This window comes from Cynocephalus volans, chromosome 2 (genome assembly GCF_027409185.1).
Source record: "Cynocephalus volans isolate mCynVol1 chromosome 2, mCynVol1.pri, whole genome shotgun sequence".
In the NCBI taxonomy this organism is placed as follows: domain Eukaryota; kingdom Metazoa; phylum Chordata; class Mammalia; order Dermoptera; family Cynocephalidae; genus Cynocephalus; species Cynocephalus volans.
In genome coordinates this window covers 83,593,308-83,615,385 of record NC_084461.1, presented here as the reverse complement: position 1 = coordinate 83,615,385, position 22,078 = coordinate 83,593,308, and the positions used below count along the sequence as shown (strand labels likewise).

The following is a 22,078-nucleotide window of genomic DNA, read 5'->3' as shown; positions in this document are numbered from 1 at the left end:
GTCCTGGGTGGCTGTGCAGGATAGAGTACCTGCCTAAGCATGAGTGAGAAATAAAGGGTTGTGTTCTTAAACTACTGATATTTTAAGGTTACTTTATTACAGCAGCATAATCTAATATCCACTGGGAGGCAATTTGGAGACTTCAGGAAAGTTTCTCAGGGAAATTCATAGGGACTGGGAGGAGAAGCCAAGCCAGCAGCACTGAGTGAAATGGGGTGGGGTGAAGAGCGGAGGAGTGATGAAGGTCTGGCTGAGGGACCTGTGTGATTTCGTCTCTTTGAGCAACTATTACCTCTTTGAACAAGTTGCCAACCTCTCTTATTTTTCTCATCTATAAAGCATATATATCTACATTACAGGGTGCGGAAAAGATTAAATTTTATATCTCTATAGACACACGCTCATGCATCTGGCTAGCATTTAGCACAGTATCTAACAGCTGGTAGGGAAGCAATATATCTAGGTGCCCTTTCTCTGTCAGTCCCCTTCCTTCTAACCGTTTCTAAGCTTGGTTGTTCACTAAGTTTTGATGGCACAGACTCTATGACTGGGACCCTTTAAAGTCCTCACTCCGAGGTCAGCATCCCCCATATCCCTGCGAGGGCTCTGAAACTAGGAGGGAAAGTTGCCAAATATTCTGTCATCTCTATTTGTAGTGTGCTTGGACTCCGCAGAGGAAACCATGGCTAGTGTAACAGGCTAAAGTCTGAGCCAGGGAGAGCTGCTGGGGAACAGTCTAGAGGGGTGGCGGAGTCAGCCCTCCCCTTGGGGACATTTCAGCTTCCTCTCGCCCAGGTCCATGCTGAGGCACTGCCCTGTTTCTGCCTTTTCAGCTCTCTTCCACGTCGGCCTCCAGTCTGTACGGTGAATTCGCTCCTGTCACCCTAACCTTCCAGAAATATTTTAAAAGAAACTCCACTAGAAACGAAAGAGAAACATCACATCCTAAAAATATAAAAATGAAAGCAAAGAAATACATGGGTTTACTGAATAAGATGCCTCATCTTGAATAAACTGTGAGTACCCGAGAGATGACTGGAGGCTTTAACTATCTATTGACACCTGCTGCCATATTCTGAAGATGCAGAAATTATGAATGAAAGTATGAATGAATTTTGATGAAAAGACTTCTCTTGATCCCACTCCGGTAGAGTGTGGAGAAAGGATGCTGATTTTTATATTACAGAATGTTCCTGACTGGAGAGAATATGCAGAAGTAAATATATTTTTTAAAGGAGGCATAAGATTGAAAAAGTGATTTTATAATTTCGCCTTGGTGGTGGTGGGGAGTTCTGGGGCCATCTATATTCTGCCCTCCTCCTCCGCGGCGTCTTCCGGTGGAGCCATTCTCCACTGAAACCCTAGAGGACTCAGCATTTTACAACAAAGAGCGTTTCTGGGTTCCTGCTTCTTTCTGAGGCAGGCCAAGAGCTCTCAGCCCATTTGCAGAGGCGAAATGACGGACACCCTCTGAGTCCAATGGGCGTGGAGCCCGTCCTGGCCGGGCGGACCCGCAAGGCCCTGCCCGCTATTAGTCCTGCGGGGGCTCTAGCGGTGCCCAGAATGCCTCGAGCCCCCGGTCCGCTCGTGGCTAAGCGCGAGGAAATACCTGCAAAGACACACACACACACACGGATCCGTGTCCATAAGGGGTGCTCCTTTCCGCCCGATCCCCTGTACCGCACCCCCGCAGCTTCTCGGGCGAGCAGCACTCATGTGCGAGTTCCCGCCTCGGGGACCGCGGCCTCCCTGGCTCGCCCCGCTCCGTTTTGCCCTTGCCCACTCCCGCCTCAGCCGCGGGCTGCCCCGCACCTGCCGCGAGGGTTCGGGCCCACGCGCCCCTGCGCGCCCGCCTGCCGCTCTCCCGACTCCACTTTCACTTTCGGTCCCGGAGCCGGGAGGCAGGCGGCGGCGGTGGCGGCGGCAGCAGCGCGAGGGTGAGGTGGCTCGGCCCCAGACCCCGCAGGTACCGCGCGCCTGGCCTCGGCCCGACCCGCGGGGAGGGGGCTGCGGGGCCGGAGGAGGACGCGGCCCCTGTCTTTCCCAGCGCCCGTCGGGGAGAGCCGAGGGCCTGGGGCGCGGGGAGGAGGAGGGCAACGGGGTGCGAGGCGGGGAGTCGCTGGGCGGGCCGAGGCCGCGGGGAGCGCAGCGGCTCGGAGACCGGCCCGGCACCGCGCTGGTCCTTCTCCACCGGGGGAGGGCGGGGGGCGCTCAGGACCCGCGCGCCTGCTCCGCGCCCCGCGCCCCGCCCCGGACTCCTGCGGGGGCCCAGGGAGGGGCGGGCCTGACGGCGGGTGAGGTAGGCCGAGGCGGACGCCTTGCCGGCAGTTGTTTCCGTTCACTACTGGGGAGGGGGGTGTTGTAAGATCCGCGGGCCGGGGACGCGGGTACTTTAAAAAGTTCGTGGGAAAACAGATGGGAAGGCGATACGAATCTGTCCACGAACTTGTTGAAGCGACTTCGTCCGTCCTGGAGGTCAGTTCCGTCCCTGCCTCTCTCGTACTTCTGCTAGCAGTGCTCTCTCCTCACTTGCTCCGGCTCCACCCGGGTGCATTCATATCAAGCTCTCCCGCTGGAGCAAATTACGTTTCCTATATGGACGCCAGGTGGGCTGGCGAGAGAATTTCATAAGAGGAAGGAGAGTGGACACTTCCCTGCACTTTGGATGGAGGTTCTTCGTGTGGGCCAGGTCCAGAAATAAATGCTCCGTTCTCTTTTAAATGTCCAGAGTATTTATTCTCAATTCAGGATGTGGTCAACAATTGAAAAAAAGAATTTTTTTTTTTTTTTTTTTAAATAAACTGGCCGGAGTTGTCTCTTCTCCTAAGGACTTGGAAATGTACTGATAAGTAGCGCATTTTCAGGTGGGCCTAAATAGAAAAATTCTAGTAAGGTTAAAAAAAATTCAAATTAATTTAACATTTTAATTATTTATCAGCAGTGACAAGTTATTTTCAGTGCTAGCTAACTTCATTGCTCAGAAAATTTTGGAAGAAAGTCATTACTTCTTGATGACCTGTTTTTAATTCCATAGTGGAATTAAAGGGAAGAGTGAAATAATCGCACCAATTGCTCCCGACTTCGTTGGTTAGTGGGGAAAGTCAGAATCACCAAAGGCAACCTAAATAAGGTTCCTAAAATATCTTGAACTCACCTGCCTGTGAAGTAAAGGTAGGTAACAGAGCCTGCTGCACTTTCATCAGGGTGACATTGACTGTGAAAGATGCTTTAGTATGCCAAAGAGAGATAAATACTTTCTGAAAACCTTAAAGGAATACTGTAAAGTATAGGAAAGTCCTTTAAAACTCTAATTTCTGTGGTCTAAACCTGTGTACTTAGCTGCCTGCTTGATATTTCTCCTAGTATATCTCATAGACATTGCAAATTGAGCATATTAAAAAATGAACCCTTGATTCCCTCTTGTCCCTTATGAATCTGTTCCACATCTGGCCTTCTCCATCTCAATAAAGGGCACTTGTGACTACCCACATGTTCATTCTAGAAACCTGGCAGACTTCCCTACAAGGCTGTGTGGCCCATGCCTGCCTTTCCAGGCACATCTCTCCCTGCCTTGTGCTGTTTCAGGTTCACTGGCTTTCATAACCAGTGCTCTCTACTGCCTCTGGGCCCGCAAATGTGCTTACTGCTCCCTGTGCCTGGAACACTCTCCCTCTCCCTCTTTTCTTAGTTTACTTGTTAATTTGTAACTTTAAGTAACTTAGTTAACTTGTCCTTTAAGTCTCAGCTAAAATATCCTCTGAGAGCCCCCAATGTAAATTGGTCTGCTGTTATTCTTTTAGTGTGTTTGTGTGTGTGTGTTTTCCTTCATAGCCCTAATAATGCTTGGTAACTATATATAATATTTGTGTAAACTTGTTAAAAATTCCCTCCCTACCCTCCCACCCCCGACCCCCCACTGTAAGCTCTGAGGTCAGGGACCTGTGCTGTCTGGCACTACCAGTACCCAGTGAAGCAAACCCCTGGCACATAATAGGCTCTCAATAAATATTTGTGGAAGGAACAACTGAAAGTATTTTAACTCATTTAATCTTCACAACAATCCTGTGAGAGAGGTATTATTATTATCTCATTTTACACAGGAAGAAAATAAAATTGGGATTAAATATCTTGCTCAAGGTCACACAGTAGGTGGCAGAGCAAAAACTCAAAGTCAGGTTTTCTTTTCTGACTGTAAGCCTAATATGTATTTTATTATATATCTATAACTATATATGAATGTATGCATATATATAACCACATTTGTAGGAAAAATACCATAGACCACTGCTTGGAGTTCTTAAATAAAACAGCGTGCATCGTGAGTCTTGATAAGGTGTAAGGGAAGAATGAATGAGGGGCATGTCACTCAGGAAATCAGAAAGTAAAAGCACAAAGGTTTTAAAAGAAAACTTGATAAAGCAGAAAAACAGGGAGTTTATAATCACACAGACGTGGATTGCATTCCAACTAGTTGTGTGAACCTGGGCTAAGTTGGGTGAATGCTTCTTTGCTTGAGTTTCCCCACCTCACGATGGGAATAATAGGCTATTGCAGTGAGATAACATGTGTAAAGTGCCTGGCACTTTGTAGGAATGTAGTAAGTGCTAGTTGTTTTTCGTCCTTAGCTTCTGTTCCTTTAAGTGTTAGTGGAGTTTAACTTCAAAAAGAATTGCTCTTTTCTTGGGAATGGGCTGCTTATATTGAATAGACTACTGTTTTTGAGAGTCCTTTTTTAAACTACATCCCTTTTAGAGAATTGTTACAAAAACCTAACTCTAGGAGACCAGCCAGAACCATGAAATGCTGGGTTTCAAGTTACTGTTAGAAGTAAAGCTGGACAAGAGAAGCTGATTTTCCAGGGGAAGAGCTAAACATACTGGAACATGATCACAGAATCTTGGATGTAGTCTATTGTTGGGATTAACAAGAGAATTTCATCAGTGAAATCCTAATTCACTACCCTGAGTTTTTATCAAGTTCCTCTTAAGATATCATTCTAGGTGCTGTGGGAAAAACAGGTAAATATGCAGTATTGTTTTCAAGTTTATGCAGTTTGTAATGTTGTAGGGAAGGTATTACAAGTGCATCAATCATAGTAGACTGAGGCAGGGTGTAGTAAGCTGCCATGAGAGGAACAAAGAAAGTGCTGTGAGTTTCAAAGGAAGTAGAAGACACTTGTGCCTGGAATATGCAAGGAAGGGTTCCTAGGGATGCCTCATTTGACTTGGACCTTGAAAGATGGGAGAAAGTCGTTGAGGTGGAGGGAATCCTTGAGCAGAGATGTGGATAGAGAAAAGTACTGGGTACATTTGGGAACAACCAAAGCCCATAGTGGATTCTAGGATGCATCTAGGGGTTTGTGTTTTGAGACAAGGTTGGAGTCTTGGTTTCACAGACTGCAGGGCCTAAATGGTTTTGGTTGCCTGGCATAGAAGTCTGAGGGGAAGAGAAGCCTTTGAAGACTACTTTTTATAGAAATTGCTCAGTCTGATGATTTAGGAGAGAAGACCACATACACCTCAATTCTTCAGTCTCAAACATTTGGTGAATGCCTGTGATGTAACAGACCAATAACACACAATTCCTGCCTTGGGGAGCTTATAACTTAGTAAAGAGAAACAGACATGTAAAAAACTAAGTTTGCTAAAATGTTACAGGTTTTAAGACAGAATTCTGCCCAGGATTCAATAGAACACAAAATTTAGAGGATTTTAATCATTGTTGCTAGTTGTAAACTTCTTACTGGTTAAATCAGGAATACAAGGTGGGTAATTTTCCTTTTAGGAATGACCTAGTACTTATGGAAGTTTGCATCATTTATCTATTGACTATGGGTGAATAAATTCTGATATTATTTATGCTGTCTATATTACATGTCTCATTTTGGTATCCTGGCACTGTATCCTGATTGAGAGACAGCCATGCTCTCTCTGGCTCCCTCATGGACCCAACCCTACAAAGCCTTTGATAGGAGGTCCCAGCACCAAACCCTGCACTAGCCCATGGGCCTTTCTGTCAGCTCAGAACCAGTTGGAATTTTTAGATCTCTTTTTGGGCTGCTGGAGAACACTTGGGGACTTCCAGAGTCTTCACATGCTTGAACCTGTCACCTTCGTGGAACGCTCTACCATCTTGGGGTGAGATGCACCACTAAGTTGCTGCTGGGAGAATTCCACATGGAAGCAGGACACAAGTTCACGTTACTCTCTGGTCCCCCAACATGAAGGGAAATCCATCATTCTGCCCCTATCCTAGGATTCCGCCTCAGGAGGTAGGGGCAGGAACTCTTTACCATAGAAGTATTTAAACTTTATTCTTCTCCAAATGGCTCCACTCCTCCTTGGCTGGAGGTATCCTTTAGTTGGTTCCTAGACAAAAAGGCAAAAAAACAGAACAGACCTGTTCTTCCTGTTCACATCTCCTTTCTGTCTCATCTGGATGGTGCCTTTTGAACTGAGATTATGAAGCCTCCGAGACTGTCTGTCTTTACTGTGTACGTATTCCTTCTGTTTAGCCTTCAGATCCACTCCACAGCGGAGGAGGAGGTAGGTACCTTTAATTCTGTGTTTGGCAACGGAGCAGGATGGAGAATGAAGGGTGGGGGAGAGCACATCAGCTATTGCCTTGGAGTAGTATCCCATACCCTGGGTTCAAGGATAAGGCCAGAGTTTGGCAAGGATTATGTTGGAAGTTCTCAACCCTGGCTCCTCAACAGAATCTCTGGGAAGTTAAAAAAAAAAAAAGAAAAAGAAAAAGAAAAAGAAATTGATGCCCTCACCTCATCACCATAGATTCCAGTTTAATGGCTGTGAATAGGGATCCAGGCATCAGGAATTTTAAAAGCTTCTTAGGTGATGTAATATGGATCCAGAGTTGAGAACCACTGACATTTTACAGAAGGAGAATCCCATGTACTACTGTCACTTTGAGGGATCCACATCATAGGGTTACATTGTAAGGTTTTGTCTAGGAGGCAGAGGAGTTTGAGGAAATTAGGGACAATTTCATGAGCTAATCCTAGTAGGGGTCCCTCCTGGCAAACACCTGTTAGAAAGGCATGTATGCTTAAGAGAAAAAGAACTATGCTTGACTCCTGGGGCATGGATTGCCAACTCCCTTAAAACTTAGATTGCTTTTAAGACCCATGGCCTTTAAAATAAAGTGCAAACTATGGTCTGCAGCATGACTCCATCATGCTTTGAGCATAATCTTGGAGTTATTTCCCTCCTTCTTGAGAATAACCATTCTCCATCAAGTCCTCTAGGGGTTCCCTTCTGTCCACCAATTGCCCAAACAGCCTTACACCTTCTCCCTTTATGATTGAGCTCCTGATCTGGTTTGCTTTACCTGAGATGGGTTTCATGCCCTCTTTCACTTCCAAATCTGAACTATCTTTCCAGGCCACAGTCAAATGCTGGTCTTCCGTGAAGTCATCCCACAGTCACTGCAGCCAGAGTCACTCACTCTCTTTGGAAATATTATTCCATTCTCCACTACACCCTCTTTTATAATTATTCACAAAATACTCCATACTTTCTAAGTTGTGTTTTATTATTTGTGCATGAATGTTTTCTGTCCTTCCAGATTTCAAAGTTCTTGAGGGTGAGGTCTGTGTCTTGTGTATTACTATATCTCGTACAGTACTCGACACACAGCCTTCTGTGTAGCAGGCATTCAACACATATTTGTTGGAGGATTGTAAGAGAGATCCAGATGATTGATATATTTGTCACAAACTACCGGGAAAATCCCATAAACTCTTTAAGCCATTCCTGCCTACATAAATAGTTAACATTTGGCCTGATGACTTGACAGAGACACCGATGTTACTAAAGGTTACTGTTATGGATACTTACCCTTTTTCTTTCCTTGCTACCCAGCATCTAAGTCTCCTTCCTATGTTTCCTGTCATTTAGGAATTCTCTACCTTGTGATTAGAAGCAAGGCCTGTCTCCCCCAGCAGAAGCTAAGTCCAGATTCTTGCTTTCTCTGCCTTCCTGCCCAGTAGCATGGACACCTCACCTCGGTGCAGACAATAGGACTTTGAAACTGACACAAGTAATGCAAAGTTGCAGAGGCAGTGGAGAAGTCATTCTAGAGGTGACTGCTTCAGGGTCAGTGTCTGATTTCCGGGGCAGTAGAGAGTCTTCCTTCAAGGTCCAGTATCAGTGGGGGTGGGTAGTGGTAGTTTGATCAAATGTTTCTCTGATGTGGTTCTGGCTGTCCGTCTTTGCTTGAAGTCCAGTTTCCCAAATGTCCTGCAACTCTGTGACCCATTTAGGGAGCTGCTCACGATCCTCTAACAATTCCTACATCAGCAAGAGCTTGTTCTGTTGCTTTCAGCCAAGAATCATAACGGATAGAGTTCATTTAAACTTTGAAAGCCACCTTTCTAGTAGGTGTTAGTGATGCTACCCATAAACTTCTTTCTTCTGTGAATCAATAACATAGGGAATATAATTTTACTTTCAGGAAAAGACCTAGTATTTTTGGAAGTTTATATCTATATCTGTTAATGCTGGGAAGATAAATTATGAAATTATGGTGTATATGCTGTAAAATCATAACATTTTAGTGACTTTTACTTTTTCTTTCCTTTTTTGCTTCTATACATTTGTGCCACTGGGTAGTTTGAGCGAGAAGATGGTGTCTCTGCCCCTCAAATGGCCACTTGCAAGCATGTCATTTCTATTTTCCTCACTGATGACTCTCTTAACCATGTCAACACCTTCCTGGTGTCAGAGCAGTGAAGCTACATCTCCAAAAGCTAGCAATGGGACACCATTTCCTTGGAATAAAATGCGACTTCCTGAGCATGTCATCCCAGTTCACTATGATCTCATGATCCATGCAAATCTCACCACACTGACTTTCTGGGGAACCACGAAAGTCGAAATCACAGCCAGCCAGCCCACCAGTACCATCATCCTGCATAGTCACCACCTGCAAATATCTAAGGCCATCCTCAGGAAAGGAACTGGAGAGAGGCCATCTGAAGAGCCGCTGCGGGTCCTGGAATATCCACCTCATGAGCAAATTGCACTTCTGGCTCCAGAACCTCTCCTTGTTGGGATCCCATACACAGTAGTCATCGACTATGCTGGCAATCTTTCTGAGAATTTCCATGGATTTTATAAAAGCACCTATAGAACTAAGGAAGGAGAAGTGAGGTAATTTTTTTTTTTCTGTTTTTTTTTTTTTTTTAAGATACAAGTGTTGCCTACAGTAAATTTATTATTTCAAATGGATTGTGTTTTAAAACTCCTTTTATGGTTTAACGCTCCAGTTTTGCTTTTGCATCTTTATAGACTCAAAAATGACTAATTGTTTTTCCTTGCTTTTTTGATCTCATTTTTCATTCTATTTTATCCAATTTTCTTTCTTCCAGCTCTATCAGAGTAAATACCTATTTGTTTATTTAATTAGATTTCTGAGACATAATAAACACTTTAAATGCTCTTGGCCTGTGCATTAGTTTCCTAGGGCTATTGTAACAAAGTAGTACAGAATGGTGGCTTAAAACAACAGAAATGTATTCTCTCACAGTTCTGGAGACTACAAGTCTGAAGTCAAGGTGTGGGCAGGGCCCTGCTCCCTCTGAGACTCTGGGTGGAATCCTTCCTCACCTCTTCCTGGCATCTGGTGCTATGGGTCCTGGCACCTCTTGCCTTGCAGCCGCATCACTCCAGTCTCTGCCTCTGTTGTCACATGGCTATTCTCCTTTGGTCTCTGTGTCCACATTTCCATCATGTGATAACGATGCCAGTCATATTGGATTAGACCCCAGCCTGATAGCTTCATCTCAACTTGATTACATTTGCAAAGATTCTATTTCCAAGGAAGGTCACTTTCACAGACAATAGGGATTAGGCCTTCTACACATTATTCTGGGGGGACACAATTCAACCCATAACAGCTCATTAGAGGAAATATTTTTCTCTTGGTTAAAACTTTTTTAGGGATCCCCATCTGCCTTGCTTTGTTTCTGTTTTTAAGGAGAGGACTTATTTGGGGAAATTTTATGCTGAACTTTAAAATCAAATTTTCTTTTTTGGTAGATCATACTAACTTGTTTTTCTGATTCCATATTATTTGATTAAGGTAAAAAAAGTCAGATGCTACTAAAAGTAATTTTTTGAAAAGTAAAATTTATCACAATCATAGGCCCCAGAAATAACCACCACTTCTATTTCAGGGGAACATTTTTCCAGACTTCTGTCTGGATGTGTATACACATTATTTTATGTAAATGGAATTGTTATATTTTCTGTTTTACAAGGGAAAAATAAAAGTTTTAAATAAAAGTTTAAAAGTTTTTTTAACTTTATATGTTGGGAAGATGTTTCATATCAATGACTATCACTACACATCATTTAAATGACTTTATTAAAATATATGTTTGTACATTAATTTATTTAATCCCATGTGGATGGATATTAAATTGTTTCCAACTTTTCAGTACCAGCGACACTTTGATGAACATCCTCATAAATTATTTCTTTAGAATAAATGCCTAGAAATAAAACTGTTAAGTCAAGGTTCTACAAACTTTTGATATCCCTTGCTATATTTCTTTATCCCTAACCAATACTGTGTATTGGCAATCGTTTTAGAGCAAAAGGGCCAAAAAATGATATCTCTCGTTAGTGTTCATTACTTTCATTAAGGAAGTTGAATAGCTTTTGATATGTTTATTAAAAATTTGTAGGCTCTTTAGTGAGTTGCCTGTTTATGGCCTTTGCCAGACATTCTACTTGGTTGTTGGATATTTTCTTATTAATTTTTAAGAGCTCACTATCTGCTAAGGCTAGTAACTCTTCTTCAAAAACTTTTCGATACAATTTCCCAGTTTTTTAACTTGACTTTTACTTTATAATAGGTTTTGTCATATAAAATATTTTTTTAGTGGTGAAATCTATTAATCTTCTGGTAATTTTAGGAATTAAATAGCAAACACCTATTTTAGAGGCTCTGGTGCTTCATGCTCAATTTCTATTCACCTGCCATAATTGCAGGATACTTGCATCAACACAGTTTGAACCTACTGCAGCAAGGATGGCCTTTCCCTGCTTTGATGAACCTGCCCTCAAAGCAAGTTTCTTAGTCAAGATCAGAAGGGAGCCGAGGCACCTGGCCATCTCCAACATGCCGCTGGTGAGTCTGAACTCCTGTGTATCTCCTCACAGAAAATCTGTTGATTCCCTGTGACTCACATTACCCCAATGACAGTTTATATTCAGGTCACCTGTTTTGTTTGTTTTATTGCCTGACAGTTGCTAACTTTTCTTTTTCATTTTCAACCTATGCTTTTGTTTCAAGCCACAGTTATTTGTAGCTAAAGAAAAAATTGTCTCTCAAAAATGCAAGATTTCAGTAAGAGTGACATTCCAGGTTATCAGTGCTGATAGGATGGAAACTAAGGAATTCAGGTCAGGTTTAAATGACAGTGCCCTTCACAAAGCACTTTATTGCTTATTTTCTCAGATTATCTTTTAAAAGGATTTTAAAGAGAATTCTTTGTTGAATATGACCATATTTCAAATATATAGTTATATTTTATAATTTCCACATACATAATTAACTATACAATTTATTACTATACATACAAATTTGGGTAGAAAGAAAAAGAGAAGAAAAGTAATCTTATCAGAATATTATGGTGCTGGAGGTAAATAATGGTAGGTAGCTTAGTTCCCTTAAGAGAAATCATTGTTCTCCAATTTCAAAGCTGATGTAGACAGGATTCCCTCTTCTTTTTAAAAGGGGCAAGAAGATGGCCATGCCAAGTGAATAAAACCACTCATTAAGTGCCATTATCCTATGATTCTGGTAACTTAGAAAAGCATCAGTTGGGCTGCCGTTCTGCAGCTGGTGTATCCTAACTCCTGGAAACACATCCTTTTTTCAGAGAAGCTCACTGTGGATGAGACTCAGGGTGGAATAGGCTATGCCTGGAGTCCTGAAGGGTGTCCAGCTTTCTCCCTGTGCTGACCAAGGAAGCAGTATCACAGCATGAAGGGACTCTGAGAGCCACAGCCCAACCTCTAGTACAGTATTTCTCAGCCCTTAAAACTCTATACCCCTTTTTGAATACTTTGTCCCTTCCTCAAACAAGATTCTGTCCCCTTCCCCACTCCCAGAGGACTGTCCCCTATAAAAAGCACTCTTCCGCAAATCCCTACCAGCCAAGAAATTTTGTCTCTGCTCCCACTTTTGTATATGAAAAGACAAGAAACAATTATGCTATTTTCCTAATATAAATTTGAGATACAAAATATGCTTTTTCAAATTATAGTCCTCTCCCTCAATATTATGATATTGTTCCCTGGGACAGGAGTGGATTCTCTAATTAGAGAATCACAACTTCAAGAGAATAAAGGGACAGGGATGGGATGGAGATGTGAGAGAGACTGAAGGACCAACCAAGATTAGTAGAGAAATTTGTAGACTTGCAAAGGGAAGGCCATGATCTCTAGAAGCTTCATGAAGATGCTGGAGTCTTAATCCGTAGATATCCATGATCCACTTGTTGAGAAGAAAATCTCTAATGTGGTCTTGCCCCTTGGACAGAAAAGTCTCCCCCTGGCAGAAATCTAATAGGAGTGTCCTGACCTGAGGCTGCAGATGTGGAGCTGAGGAGAAGAACAATGGGTCTCCAAGGATCTTTTTGAAGGCTGGAAAAGCAAATATATCATTGGAACATTGAAGTGTTTGGGCAGTGAGAAGGAGTTAATCACGTTTAAATTTGAGTTAGTTTAATCAGGTTACTTTCCTAATAATTAGCACAACATCAGGAATGGAAATTTTAGTTAAGGGTGGGTAGAAGACATTTCAAAGGAAAAAAAAAATGGGGATTCATTAAGAGCAAACCTACGTTGGTGATCAGAGTTGGTTGAATGACCAAAGGGTGAACAGCAGGCACCTAGCTGGTGGTTGGTGGGTGTTAAGGATAAGGGCACAGAAACAGAGGAGGGAAAGAGAGTACAGGAAAAATGCCTGTTAGCATGATTTTCCCCAAGCTAGATCTGGCTGGTTCTTTCTCCAAGATCCTGCCTCAATACTTTCTGTTTCTGAAGTATTAGACTTTCTTTTTTGGATTCAGATTTCTTAGAATGTTCCTCGAGTTACCCCACCCCACCTGCAAGGCTACTCCCTGATTGCACATATAAGCTGATTCCAATGAAGCAAATCTGAGTTTGGAAGAGGCTTTTCAGGATCAGGCCTAGGCATATGTTACTTTCAATTGTATAGAAAAACAGAAGCTCTTTTTAGGTAGTACACAGATATGTATTTGCCCAGTATAGTGTCCATACCAGATATTGCATTTCTAGATCATTCTTACACTTGTATTTAAGGACAGGTGGACCACATTTTGGCAAAACCAGCACTCTCAGTTTTGCTTTGTCCAATCTGTGTTATCAATTCACATGTACCAAATATGAGTCAGTTTGCAATCATATGGATTATTTAAAAGAAACTAAGTGTTGCTGGTTGCATTTTACGAACATACTGAAAACCATTGAATTGTATACTTTAAATGATGAATTTTATATTTGTATTATATATATCAATAAAAAATTGAGTAGAATGGCCTTAATGCCATAATTACAATTAGATATTAAATAGAGAGCTTTTCAAGTAATTATAGAAATGTCATGCCATATACCTTCAATATTATGTCTTGTAATTAGGAAATTTCTTTTTATTAAGTATGTTCAGTGTGTTAGATAATTAGATTAATTGATAATCTGAGTTATTCTGATTTTAGGTGAAATCTGTGGCTGTTGCTGAAGGACTCATAGAAGACCATTTTGATGTTACTGTGAAGATGAGCACCTACCTGGTGGCCTTCATTATTTCAGATTTTGAATCTGTCAGCAAGATGACCAAGAGTGGAGTCAAGGTGAACCTATGGCTGTCACATAGGGTGACCAACTTGTCCTGGTTTGCCTGGTTGTCCTGATTTTAAAACTGGAAGTCCTGCGTCCTGGGAATCTCCTCAATCTTGGCCCAACCAGGATGTTTGGTCACCCTATTGTCTACATGGCCATTTTTGCAGTGAGTTTCTAATAACAAAGACATGGAGAGAGCTTGGCCTGTCCTGAGTCGTGATCCTGGCTCCACCACTACCTGGCTCTCACCTTGGCCCTGCTCCCTCTGGAACTTAGTTTATACTTCTTTAAAATGTATAAGTTGGACTAGATTCTGCAATGGTTTCTTAGGTTGCTTCTTGTTATAACTTTCTGCGGTTCGGAAGTAAATGTTACAGACTGTCTGAACAGGGGATTTCTGACTGTGGGAAGGAAGTAAGATAGGGCAACCAGCTTGGAGTAGTAAGAGACTTTGGGGAGAACATCTGAGCCAGGCAATACTGAAATATTGGAGAGAAAGACCTTGTTTCAGGGAGCACTTGCTCCTCCTCCTCTGGGTACCTTTGCATAGTAGACAAACTGTACACCTGTGTGCTGTGGCTGAGAATGCAAACAGATTTTTTCTGAGTGGAGAAAGGGACACTTTATTTGAAGACACCTCATATATTTGTGTTGGTTTTCACTGAGGCCTGAAAAGATGGGGCTTTACTGAATTGGCTTTTGTTCCTCTAATGCTGAGGTTTCTTATCCTTGTGGAGATTTCTTTACTTACCTGGGTATTTGAAAGTGATGCTTGAGACCTGGATGAAGGAGACACTCTCAATTCAGTGGTGAAACTATCAGCAAAAACATCTGCCCATTGCTTTGCCCACTTTTCTGAATCTTTTAGAAATCGGTATTTCTATAATATCTAATTCATACTAATATTTTAGTTTTATTTCTTTAATCACATTAAACATACTTATTTTATATTCTATGTCTGGGGATTGTCATATCTGAAATCTTGTGAATCTGGTTCTGTGGTTTGTTGTTTCTGGGGCTCTTGCTCATACTATCTTACTTCTTTGTGTGTACTGTAAGTTATGTATGTAAACTTGTATTGCCTGAGCCAAAAGTGGATTCTTCCAGAGAGAATTTATATCTGCTCCTACAGGGTGCCTGGGAGTACTTTACCAGTTCAAGGACCACTTTAAATTAAGTTATCAGCTTCAGGGTTTTGGATCACCTAGTTATTGTGAGTTCAGCTGCCAAACACCGTGAAGGTTAGCTTTTAGCTACAGATTTTCTAAAGAGATTCCCCCATTCTCCTCTATATAGTACCGAAGTTTGAGTAAAGCATTTTTTTTTTTTCTTGCAGTTTCCTTGAGAAAGGAGTGGTTATTTCTAAGGCGTGCTCTTGGGGGGTCCAGCTTTATGCAAGGGTTGTATCTCCCATTAGGCTTATCACCTTAGGCAGTTCTCAGACTTTGTTTCTTATCCTCTGAGTCTTTCAATGCCATGAGAACCAAACCTCAAGTCCACCTGTGTTTGGCTAGTGCCCTCAGGGCAAAAATCAGCTGCAGTGCTCTGCTGACTTTGGAGGGCCCACCTGTCATTTTAGTTTTGACTTCTGTCTTCTTTTCTTTTTTGCCACCTTATGAACACCTTGAAGAAGACATTTTTATATATGTTATCCAGCATTTATAGTTTTTAGAAGGGGGATCGATCAGGAATAGTCAGCATTAATACAAGAAATTGAATTCCCAATTATCATCTTTAACATTGGCAACCATATCCCACATTAAGAAACTATTAATGTCAGTCTTCTGTACAATTGTGGAGAGAAGCACTATGATATTTGAGTAACTTTCTTGTGCGTTTCTCTTTAGGTTTCTGTATATGCTGTGCCAGACAAGATAAATCAAGCAGATTATGCACTGAATGCTGCCGTGACACTTCTAGAATTTTATGAGGATTATTTCAGCATCCCATATCCTTTACCCAAACAAGGTAGAAATTTTACACAGATGTTACAATGTGGCATTTGATGGCCCCAGTCATAGATTATACTCTCATGTTCCCATGGTTATCTCAGCAGCCCCTCAAGTCATAAAAACCCCAGCAAGTGTCAAACATCGGGTTGATCCTTGTGAGCATCTCCTCACCCCTGATCTGTACCATAAGCTTCTAAAGATGATGAAAGCAGATCTTGATACAGTTCCTGAGGCTCATGGCATAGGGACTGTTTTGCCTTCTAATTTTATTAGTGAGTAGACAGCAGGGGGCAGAGGCTGCATTGTTTCATTATTGGCACATGCATGGCAGTGACATAGAGGGCTCTAATAAACATCTTTTGAATGAATACATTTACACAGTGTAAGAAAACCTGCATTTTTCTTTCAAATGTGAGCTCTTAAAAACTGTTGTGTGTTGAAATTTTTATGTATATATGGGTCTTGGGCATCCAAAATAGAGTGGATTACTGAGGTAATTGTTGAGATTATTCAGTTCCAAAATTTTTTTCCAGAAAGTTAGAAATGGAGTCAAGAGGTGTGAGACAGAAGTCTGACTTGGTCATGATAGTAGCAAAGTGCCTCTGAGTCACTGAGACCCTTTTTCTCCATTGTGAAAGGCTCTTCCGAAAGTCTAGAGTTCCATAATTCTACACAGGCAGCTTAGCTTTTCTTTTGGTCCTAACACTCATCCATTCTGAAGTTTAGGGTGTTTAAGAGAATGTGTAGCTTAGAGATTGGTAATATATTTTTTTACTTCCTTTCAAAGATCTTGCTGCTATTCCTGACTTTCAGTCTGGTGCTATGGAAAACTGGGGACTGACAACATACAGAGAATCTTCTCTATTGTTTGATGCAGAAAAGTCTTCTGCATCAAGTAAGCTTGGCATCACAATGACTGTGTCCCATGAACTCGCCCACCAGGTATACAAGCTCAGTCACATAGTTTAGAAGTATAGTTAATTTACATTGATATTGCTTTTATGGGACATATGAGGCTATTTTTTACTTTGTCTTTATTCTCATTAGAAAATTTATTCTTTAAAGCATTAGGTTTCATGTTTTATAATGCATATTGAAAGGTTTTTATTTTTACTTTGATAAAATAGTTTTATAAATATATATTAGCATTTATAAATGGCATTAGACTTCTAAAACATATTTCTTTCTGAATGTCTTTAGTTTATGGCTGCCATTATAGATAATAAATCAGTTTCCATAGAAATGTGTGAATAAACTGAATAATGTTTTCCTTTCAGTGGTTTGGGAACTTGGTCACTATGGAATGGTGGAATGATCTTTGGCTAAATGAGGGATTTGCCAAGTTTATGGAGTTCGTGTCTGTCAGTGTGACCCATCCTGAACTGAAAGTCGTAAGTAGTAGTAATATTTTTACATTTTAGGTTAATCTGTTGTTTTGCTCAATGTTGGTGGAAAATGTTTACTAATCTCTGATTATAGAATTCATAGAAAGATTTCATTGATAACTTCCTTGGGAGTTTAGATATGAATTATAATTCAAAAATGTTAGTGAACTTTCAAGACATATTACAAAAACTTATTTCCAGACCCAATTGTGAAACTATGATTACTATGAAATTAAGTGTTAAATTGTGTATTCCTTTAATATCAAAGAAATGTAAATAATGGCAGCCTGAATGTTCCATATCATTTCCCCAACCTTCAGGTTGCTCATTGCAGAAGTGTTTGGTACAGATTGCTATTATTTAAATAGGACCCTACTTGCCAAATCAAATGAATTATTATGCTTAAGGTAACTGCATATTTGATTGCATATCCACCTGGACACATGGGTCACAGTTTTAATGCTTTGGAACTGCTATATGTTGATTTTAAAAATTGCATGTTTAACTTAAAAAAATCACATACAACAAAATTAAAAATAAACTTATTCTATATAAAAAATTCTTTACTACATTTCTTTTCATTTATGAACATTTGTTATTTCCCATTTCATCTGCCTGTACACATAATTTATACATAGTTATAATTATGAATTATAAATTATACTACTACAATGGATTGTAAATATTTTCCTATGTTTCTACATAATCCTTAATGATAAAAATGATTATAGATGTATATTATTCTATTGAGTTAACATGCCCTAGTAAAGCAGGTTAAGGTTAGAATTTGTTCTCTGCTTTTTTTTTTAAACTACATGATTTTAAAGCTAAACATCTTTGTTTTAAAATAATACAAATGATGAATGGAAATGTTGAAATCACTATACATTTTAGCTTCCTATTTTGTTGATGTTTGGCTATAGTTGTAATGGTTTTGTTTTTAAGTTAATATGAAATTTTCTTTATTCTAAAGTGATAAGTATTTAAGATGAACAAAATCTAAAATGTTTACCTAAAATCATTGTTTCTCAGATGCTCTTTAGAAAATAGTAATTCCATTTGTTTTCATAAAGACTAGAAATATGGAATAGGTTGGCCCGGAAATTTGAAGTATAGACCTATTATTCTAGATCAAACCTTACTACCTTTATATTTTTATCTAAATGTAAAACATAGGTGATATTTTCTTTTTTCTGTCTCAATAGGAAGATTATTTCTTTGGCAAGTGTTTTAATGCGATGGAGGTAGATGCGTTAAATTCCTCACACCCTGTGTCCACGCCTGTGGAGAATCCTGCTCAGATTCGGGAGATGTTCGATGATGTTTCTTATGAAAAGGTAAAAGTGGATCATAAGGGTATAGTTTGGACACTAAACTTATAAATACAGGGGTGGACAGGTTATATCGGCAAGGGTGTGGGGTAGCTTTCCCTTCGTGAGGGGTAACCAGATTGAATGCCTCCTATCCTGATCCATGCTGGCTGGAGTTCACTTTTTTTGGCCTAACTTGCAGTTTGGCTCATAATCGTAGTGATTATATTATGCTCAGTTCCTCATTTACTCTTTCTTGGATTGAAAATTCAGGCCTACAGAAATTCTGCCTTGCATTTATCATTCAACAAATAGGTATTGGCTGAGCCCCTTGTACCAGGCAAATATTCCTGCCCTTGTGTAGCTTACCTTTCAGGGTTTTCAGAGACAGTTTATATTGTTGAGCTGCAAAGTATTGTACTGAACAGTTTGTTTAATGACAGAGTTGCAAATTGTTGCCAGCACTGAATGATATAGAGGTTTTTATATAAAAATCTGGATTTCTGGCTTCTCTTGGGGAGGAAAAAAGAGGATTTGGCCAAACAAATTTGGCCTGAATTTTCTTTGGCAACATATGCTGGAGCTAAGTAGTGGCTCCTTTATAAGACTGAGGTTGTGCTTCTCCACTTCCCCTACCATTCCCAACTGTTTCTATTGTCTTCTCACTGAGGCTGGGAACCTGCTGCCATTTAGGTTATGCTTGGCCGTTTTACTTATAGCAAACAGAAAAGTAGTTCTTGCTCACCTGTTTCCATCAAAAATGCAGGAGAAAAATGTAAAAGAGCATCCACCTTATCTTGGAGTACTTCATTTATGTCACCTGTCCTATGTCACTGGAGGTATTTGAGTTTGTTACCCACCATCTATGGCAAGGGGAGTGCAGAGGAAAAGAACACTGTATGCAGGAAGACAGAGAATCTGGGAACTCTCTTGCTCCCTTTCTCATTGTTACTGTAGCCCCCTCAGCACTGTGTGCTCAAGGCTGCCTGCGCTCCCTGTACTTACTCTGTTCCTTACCTGACACCCACCTCTGCTCCTTTCTCTAGTGCTCCACCCCTTGTTGCACCTATCTTTCCCCACTCCTGCCTCCGAGTGGCAGTGAGAGAGCCAGGTGATAGTTCAAGATCTGATGTTTAATCTGCACCCTTGTCTACTTAAGTGTGAATAAAGGGAGCTGGCATGTGACGCTAATTTGCCTCACGGGGAGACTTGGCTCCTGATAGAAAATAACGGCCCAGTGGGCTAAGAGCATAAACAATCACGTTAGATAAATCCCCCACCTAGACAGGTCTAGGTTTAACCCACCTTTTCTGTTTCACAAACTGCCAGACGTTAAAAATGTTACTGCAGTTGCATTTTTTAAATCGATACATAATCGATCAGACATATTCATGGGGTACAGAGTTTAGTATCAATATCTTCATACAATACGTGATGATCAAATCGTATAATTAGTGTACTCATCTTTACAAAATGTAATCATTCTTTGTGACCCTTAATCAATTTCTCACTATTTCCCCTTCCTTTCCCCCTTTCCCATCTCTAGTAACCACAGTTCTGTTCTCTCCTTTTGAAAGTTCAACATATTATTGTGATTCATTCTTTCTTTTTTCCATCCTCCTTTCCTTTCCTTTTTTTTTTCTTTTTTCTTTTTTTCCTTTTTATTGAAACATAATTGATTATACATATTTGTGGGGGTACAGAGTTGACTGTCGATATCTGTGTGCAATATGTAATTGTGGAGTATGCATAAAGCAAATGTACTTCACAGAGCCTGGTTTTCCAAAGCCTTGCAGTTTCAAATATTGACCTTGCAAAGGACAGGAAATTTTCCTCAGGCTATAGTCTCTGTTGTAAGATAAAGAATTGTAACACAGCAAGGTTGCTGGCTCAAAGGACAGGCAGGTTACTGATTGATATGTAAAGATAATGAGAAATTGCTGTAAGAAGAGAATGTTTGCTAAAATCAAGTTTTTGTTGCAAATTGCATTATGGAATGTCACCTTGCTTGTCTTACTGAATGTTACCAGCGTCTATTGTTAAACTTGTTAAACTATACTTAGCAAAAACCCCACCTATGTTCTTTTCCTGTAACTTCCTGGTCTGAAGAATAAATGCAGGAAGAGAATCCCAATTCATGGTTAATTTCCCAAATGGAAGGAATGCCTCTATCTTGAGGGTTCTGGGAGATTAACCCCTTTTTGGGGCTTCTCACTGCTCAGAAGAGATGGGCTTTGAGTAATCTTTGGCAGCTCTGTCACCCAGGGGAAAAGGGGCGACAAATCCATGGGAGGCAAAGCAACATGTAATAATTGAATCAGGGTAGTTGGTATATTCGTTATTACAAAATGTTCTAATTCTTTGTGTCCATTAACCAATTTGTCCCTAACATTCCTCCCCCTCCCCTTACTCCTCTCTAATAGCCACAGTTCTGTTCTCTCCTTCTGAATGTTCAATGTATTATTGTGTTTGTTGTTTCTTTTTTTGTTCCTTTCTTTCTTTTTTAGCTCCCACTTATGAGGGAGAGGACATGTGATATTTCTCTTTCTGTGCCTGGCTTATTTCACTTAAGGTAATTTTCTCCAAGTTCATCCATGTTGCTGTGAATGGTAGAATTACTGCAAAATAAAATGAGATGGCAGATTAGATTGCAACCAACCTATAGATAACAATTATTTCTATTATCTCTTCAGGGAGCTTGTATTCTGAATATGCTAAGGGATTATCTGAGTCCTGATGCATTTAAAAGTGGTATTGTACAGTATCTCCGGACGTATAGCTACAAAAACACAAAAAACGAGGACCTGTGGAATAGCATGGCAAGTATGAGTGTATTTTTGTGTATCTCTACATTTGGGATTGACAGACTTATTTTCTTGTTTTGTTTTGTTTCTCTTGCATCATATTAATACCTCTGAGAAGAATCATGAGTGTTTTCTACAGAAATGAGAGTGATGTGCTTGTTTTTGTTTTTTAGATTTGCCCTACAGAGAGCACACAAATGATGGATGGCTTTTGCTCTGGAAATCAACATTCATCTTCATCCTCAGTAAGTTTCCACATCTGTACATATTCCCCTAAGCACATTCTTTTATTCTTTGAAGGATAACTCTGTACCAGACTTTTTGAGGTATTTGGTTTTATCACCCTCATGCCAGATAAGACTGCATCTAAACTATACCAGACCGAGGGCCTTTTATAATTTTTCTTAGAAGGCATCTACACAAGAGGGTCGGTTGCACAGCTGCCTTGATAATACTACTCACTGATACTGTGGCGCTACAGCTAATGTCAGAATCCTGCTGACGTCGCCAATTGTGGAGCTACACAACCACGCCAGTTGTTGGGCTCTTTTACCTGCCCATAATCCTGCACCGACTGGGCCAATTATTGAGCTAGGGCTGGGTCTGGAGCTCACAGACCCCTCAAGCCTGTTCCAGACTGGGTCACAAACCCTTTACACTCCAGGCTGGGTCACCAGACCTCTTACACACAGGTCTGTGAGCTAGGTAACCGTCAAACAAATCCTTGCAAGCTGC

At 40.7% G+C, this 22,078-nt stretch overlaps 1 protein-coding gene across 4 annotated transcripts in view; it reads left to right on the top strand.

Annotated features, from left to right (window-relative positions):
- The first annotated feature begins 1,886 nt into the window (after positions 1-1,886).
- The window catches only part of ERAP1 (endoplasmic reticulum aminopeptidase 1), a 34,815-nt gene continuing 14,623 nt past the window's right edge, over positions 1,887-22,078 (top strand). The window contains exons 1-11 of one of the 4 annotated variants that reach the window (XM_063087024.1): positions 1,887-1,966; positions 7,917-8,114; positions 8,631-9,170; positions 11,016-11,154; positions 13,769-13,903; positions 15,740-15,860; positions 16,632-16,786; positions 17,122-17,235; positions 18,435-18,566; positions 21,233-21,358; positions 21,517-21,588. In XM_063087024.1, the coding sequence (XP_062943094.1) occupies positions 8,062-8,114; positions 8,631-9,170; positions 11,016-11,154; positions 13,769-13,903; positions 15,740-15,860; positions 16,632-16,786; positions 17,122-17,235; positions 18,435-18,566; positions 21,233-21,358; positions 21,517-21,588 (1,587 nt within the window). In that variant the 5' untranslated portion in view covers positions 1,887-1,966; positions 7,917-8,061. Of the gene's footprint in view, positions 1,967-6,370; positions 6,546-7,916; positions 8,115-8,630; positions 9,171-11,015; positions 11,155-13,768; positions 13,904-15,739; positions 15,861-16,631; positions 16,787-17,121; positions 17,236-18,434; positions 18,567-21,232; positions 21,359-21,516; positions 21,589-22,078 lie in introns of those variants that run through there. The other 3 variants (XM_063087026.1, XM_063087023.1, XM_063087025.1) reach the window with 3 other exon arrangements.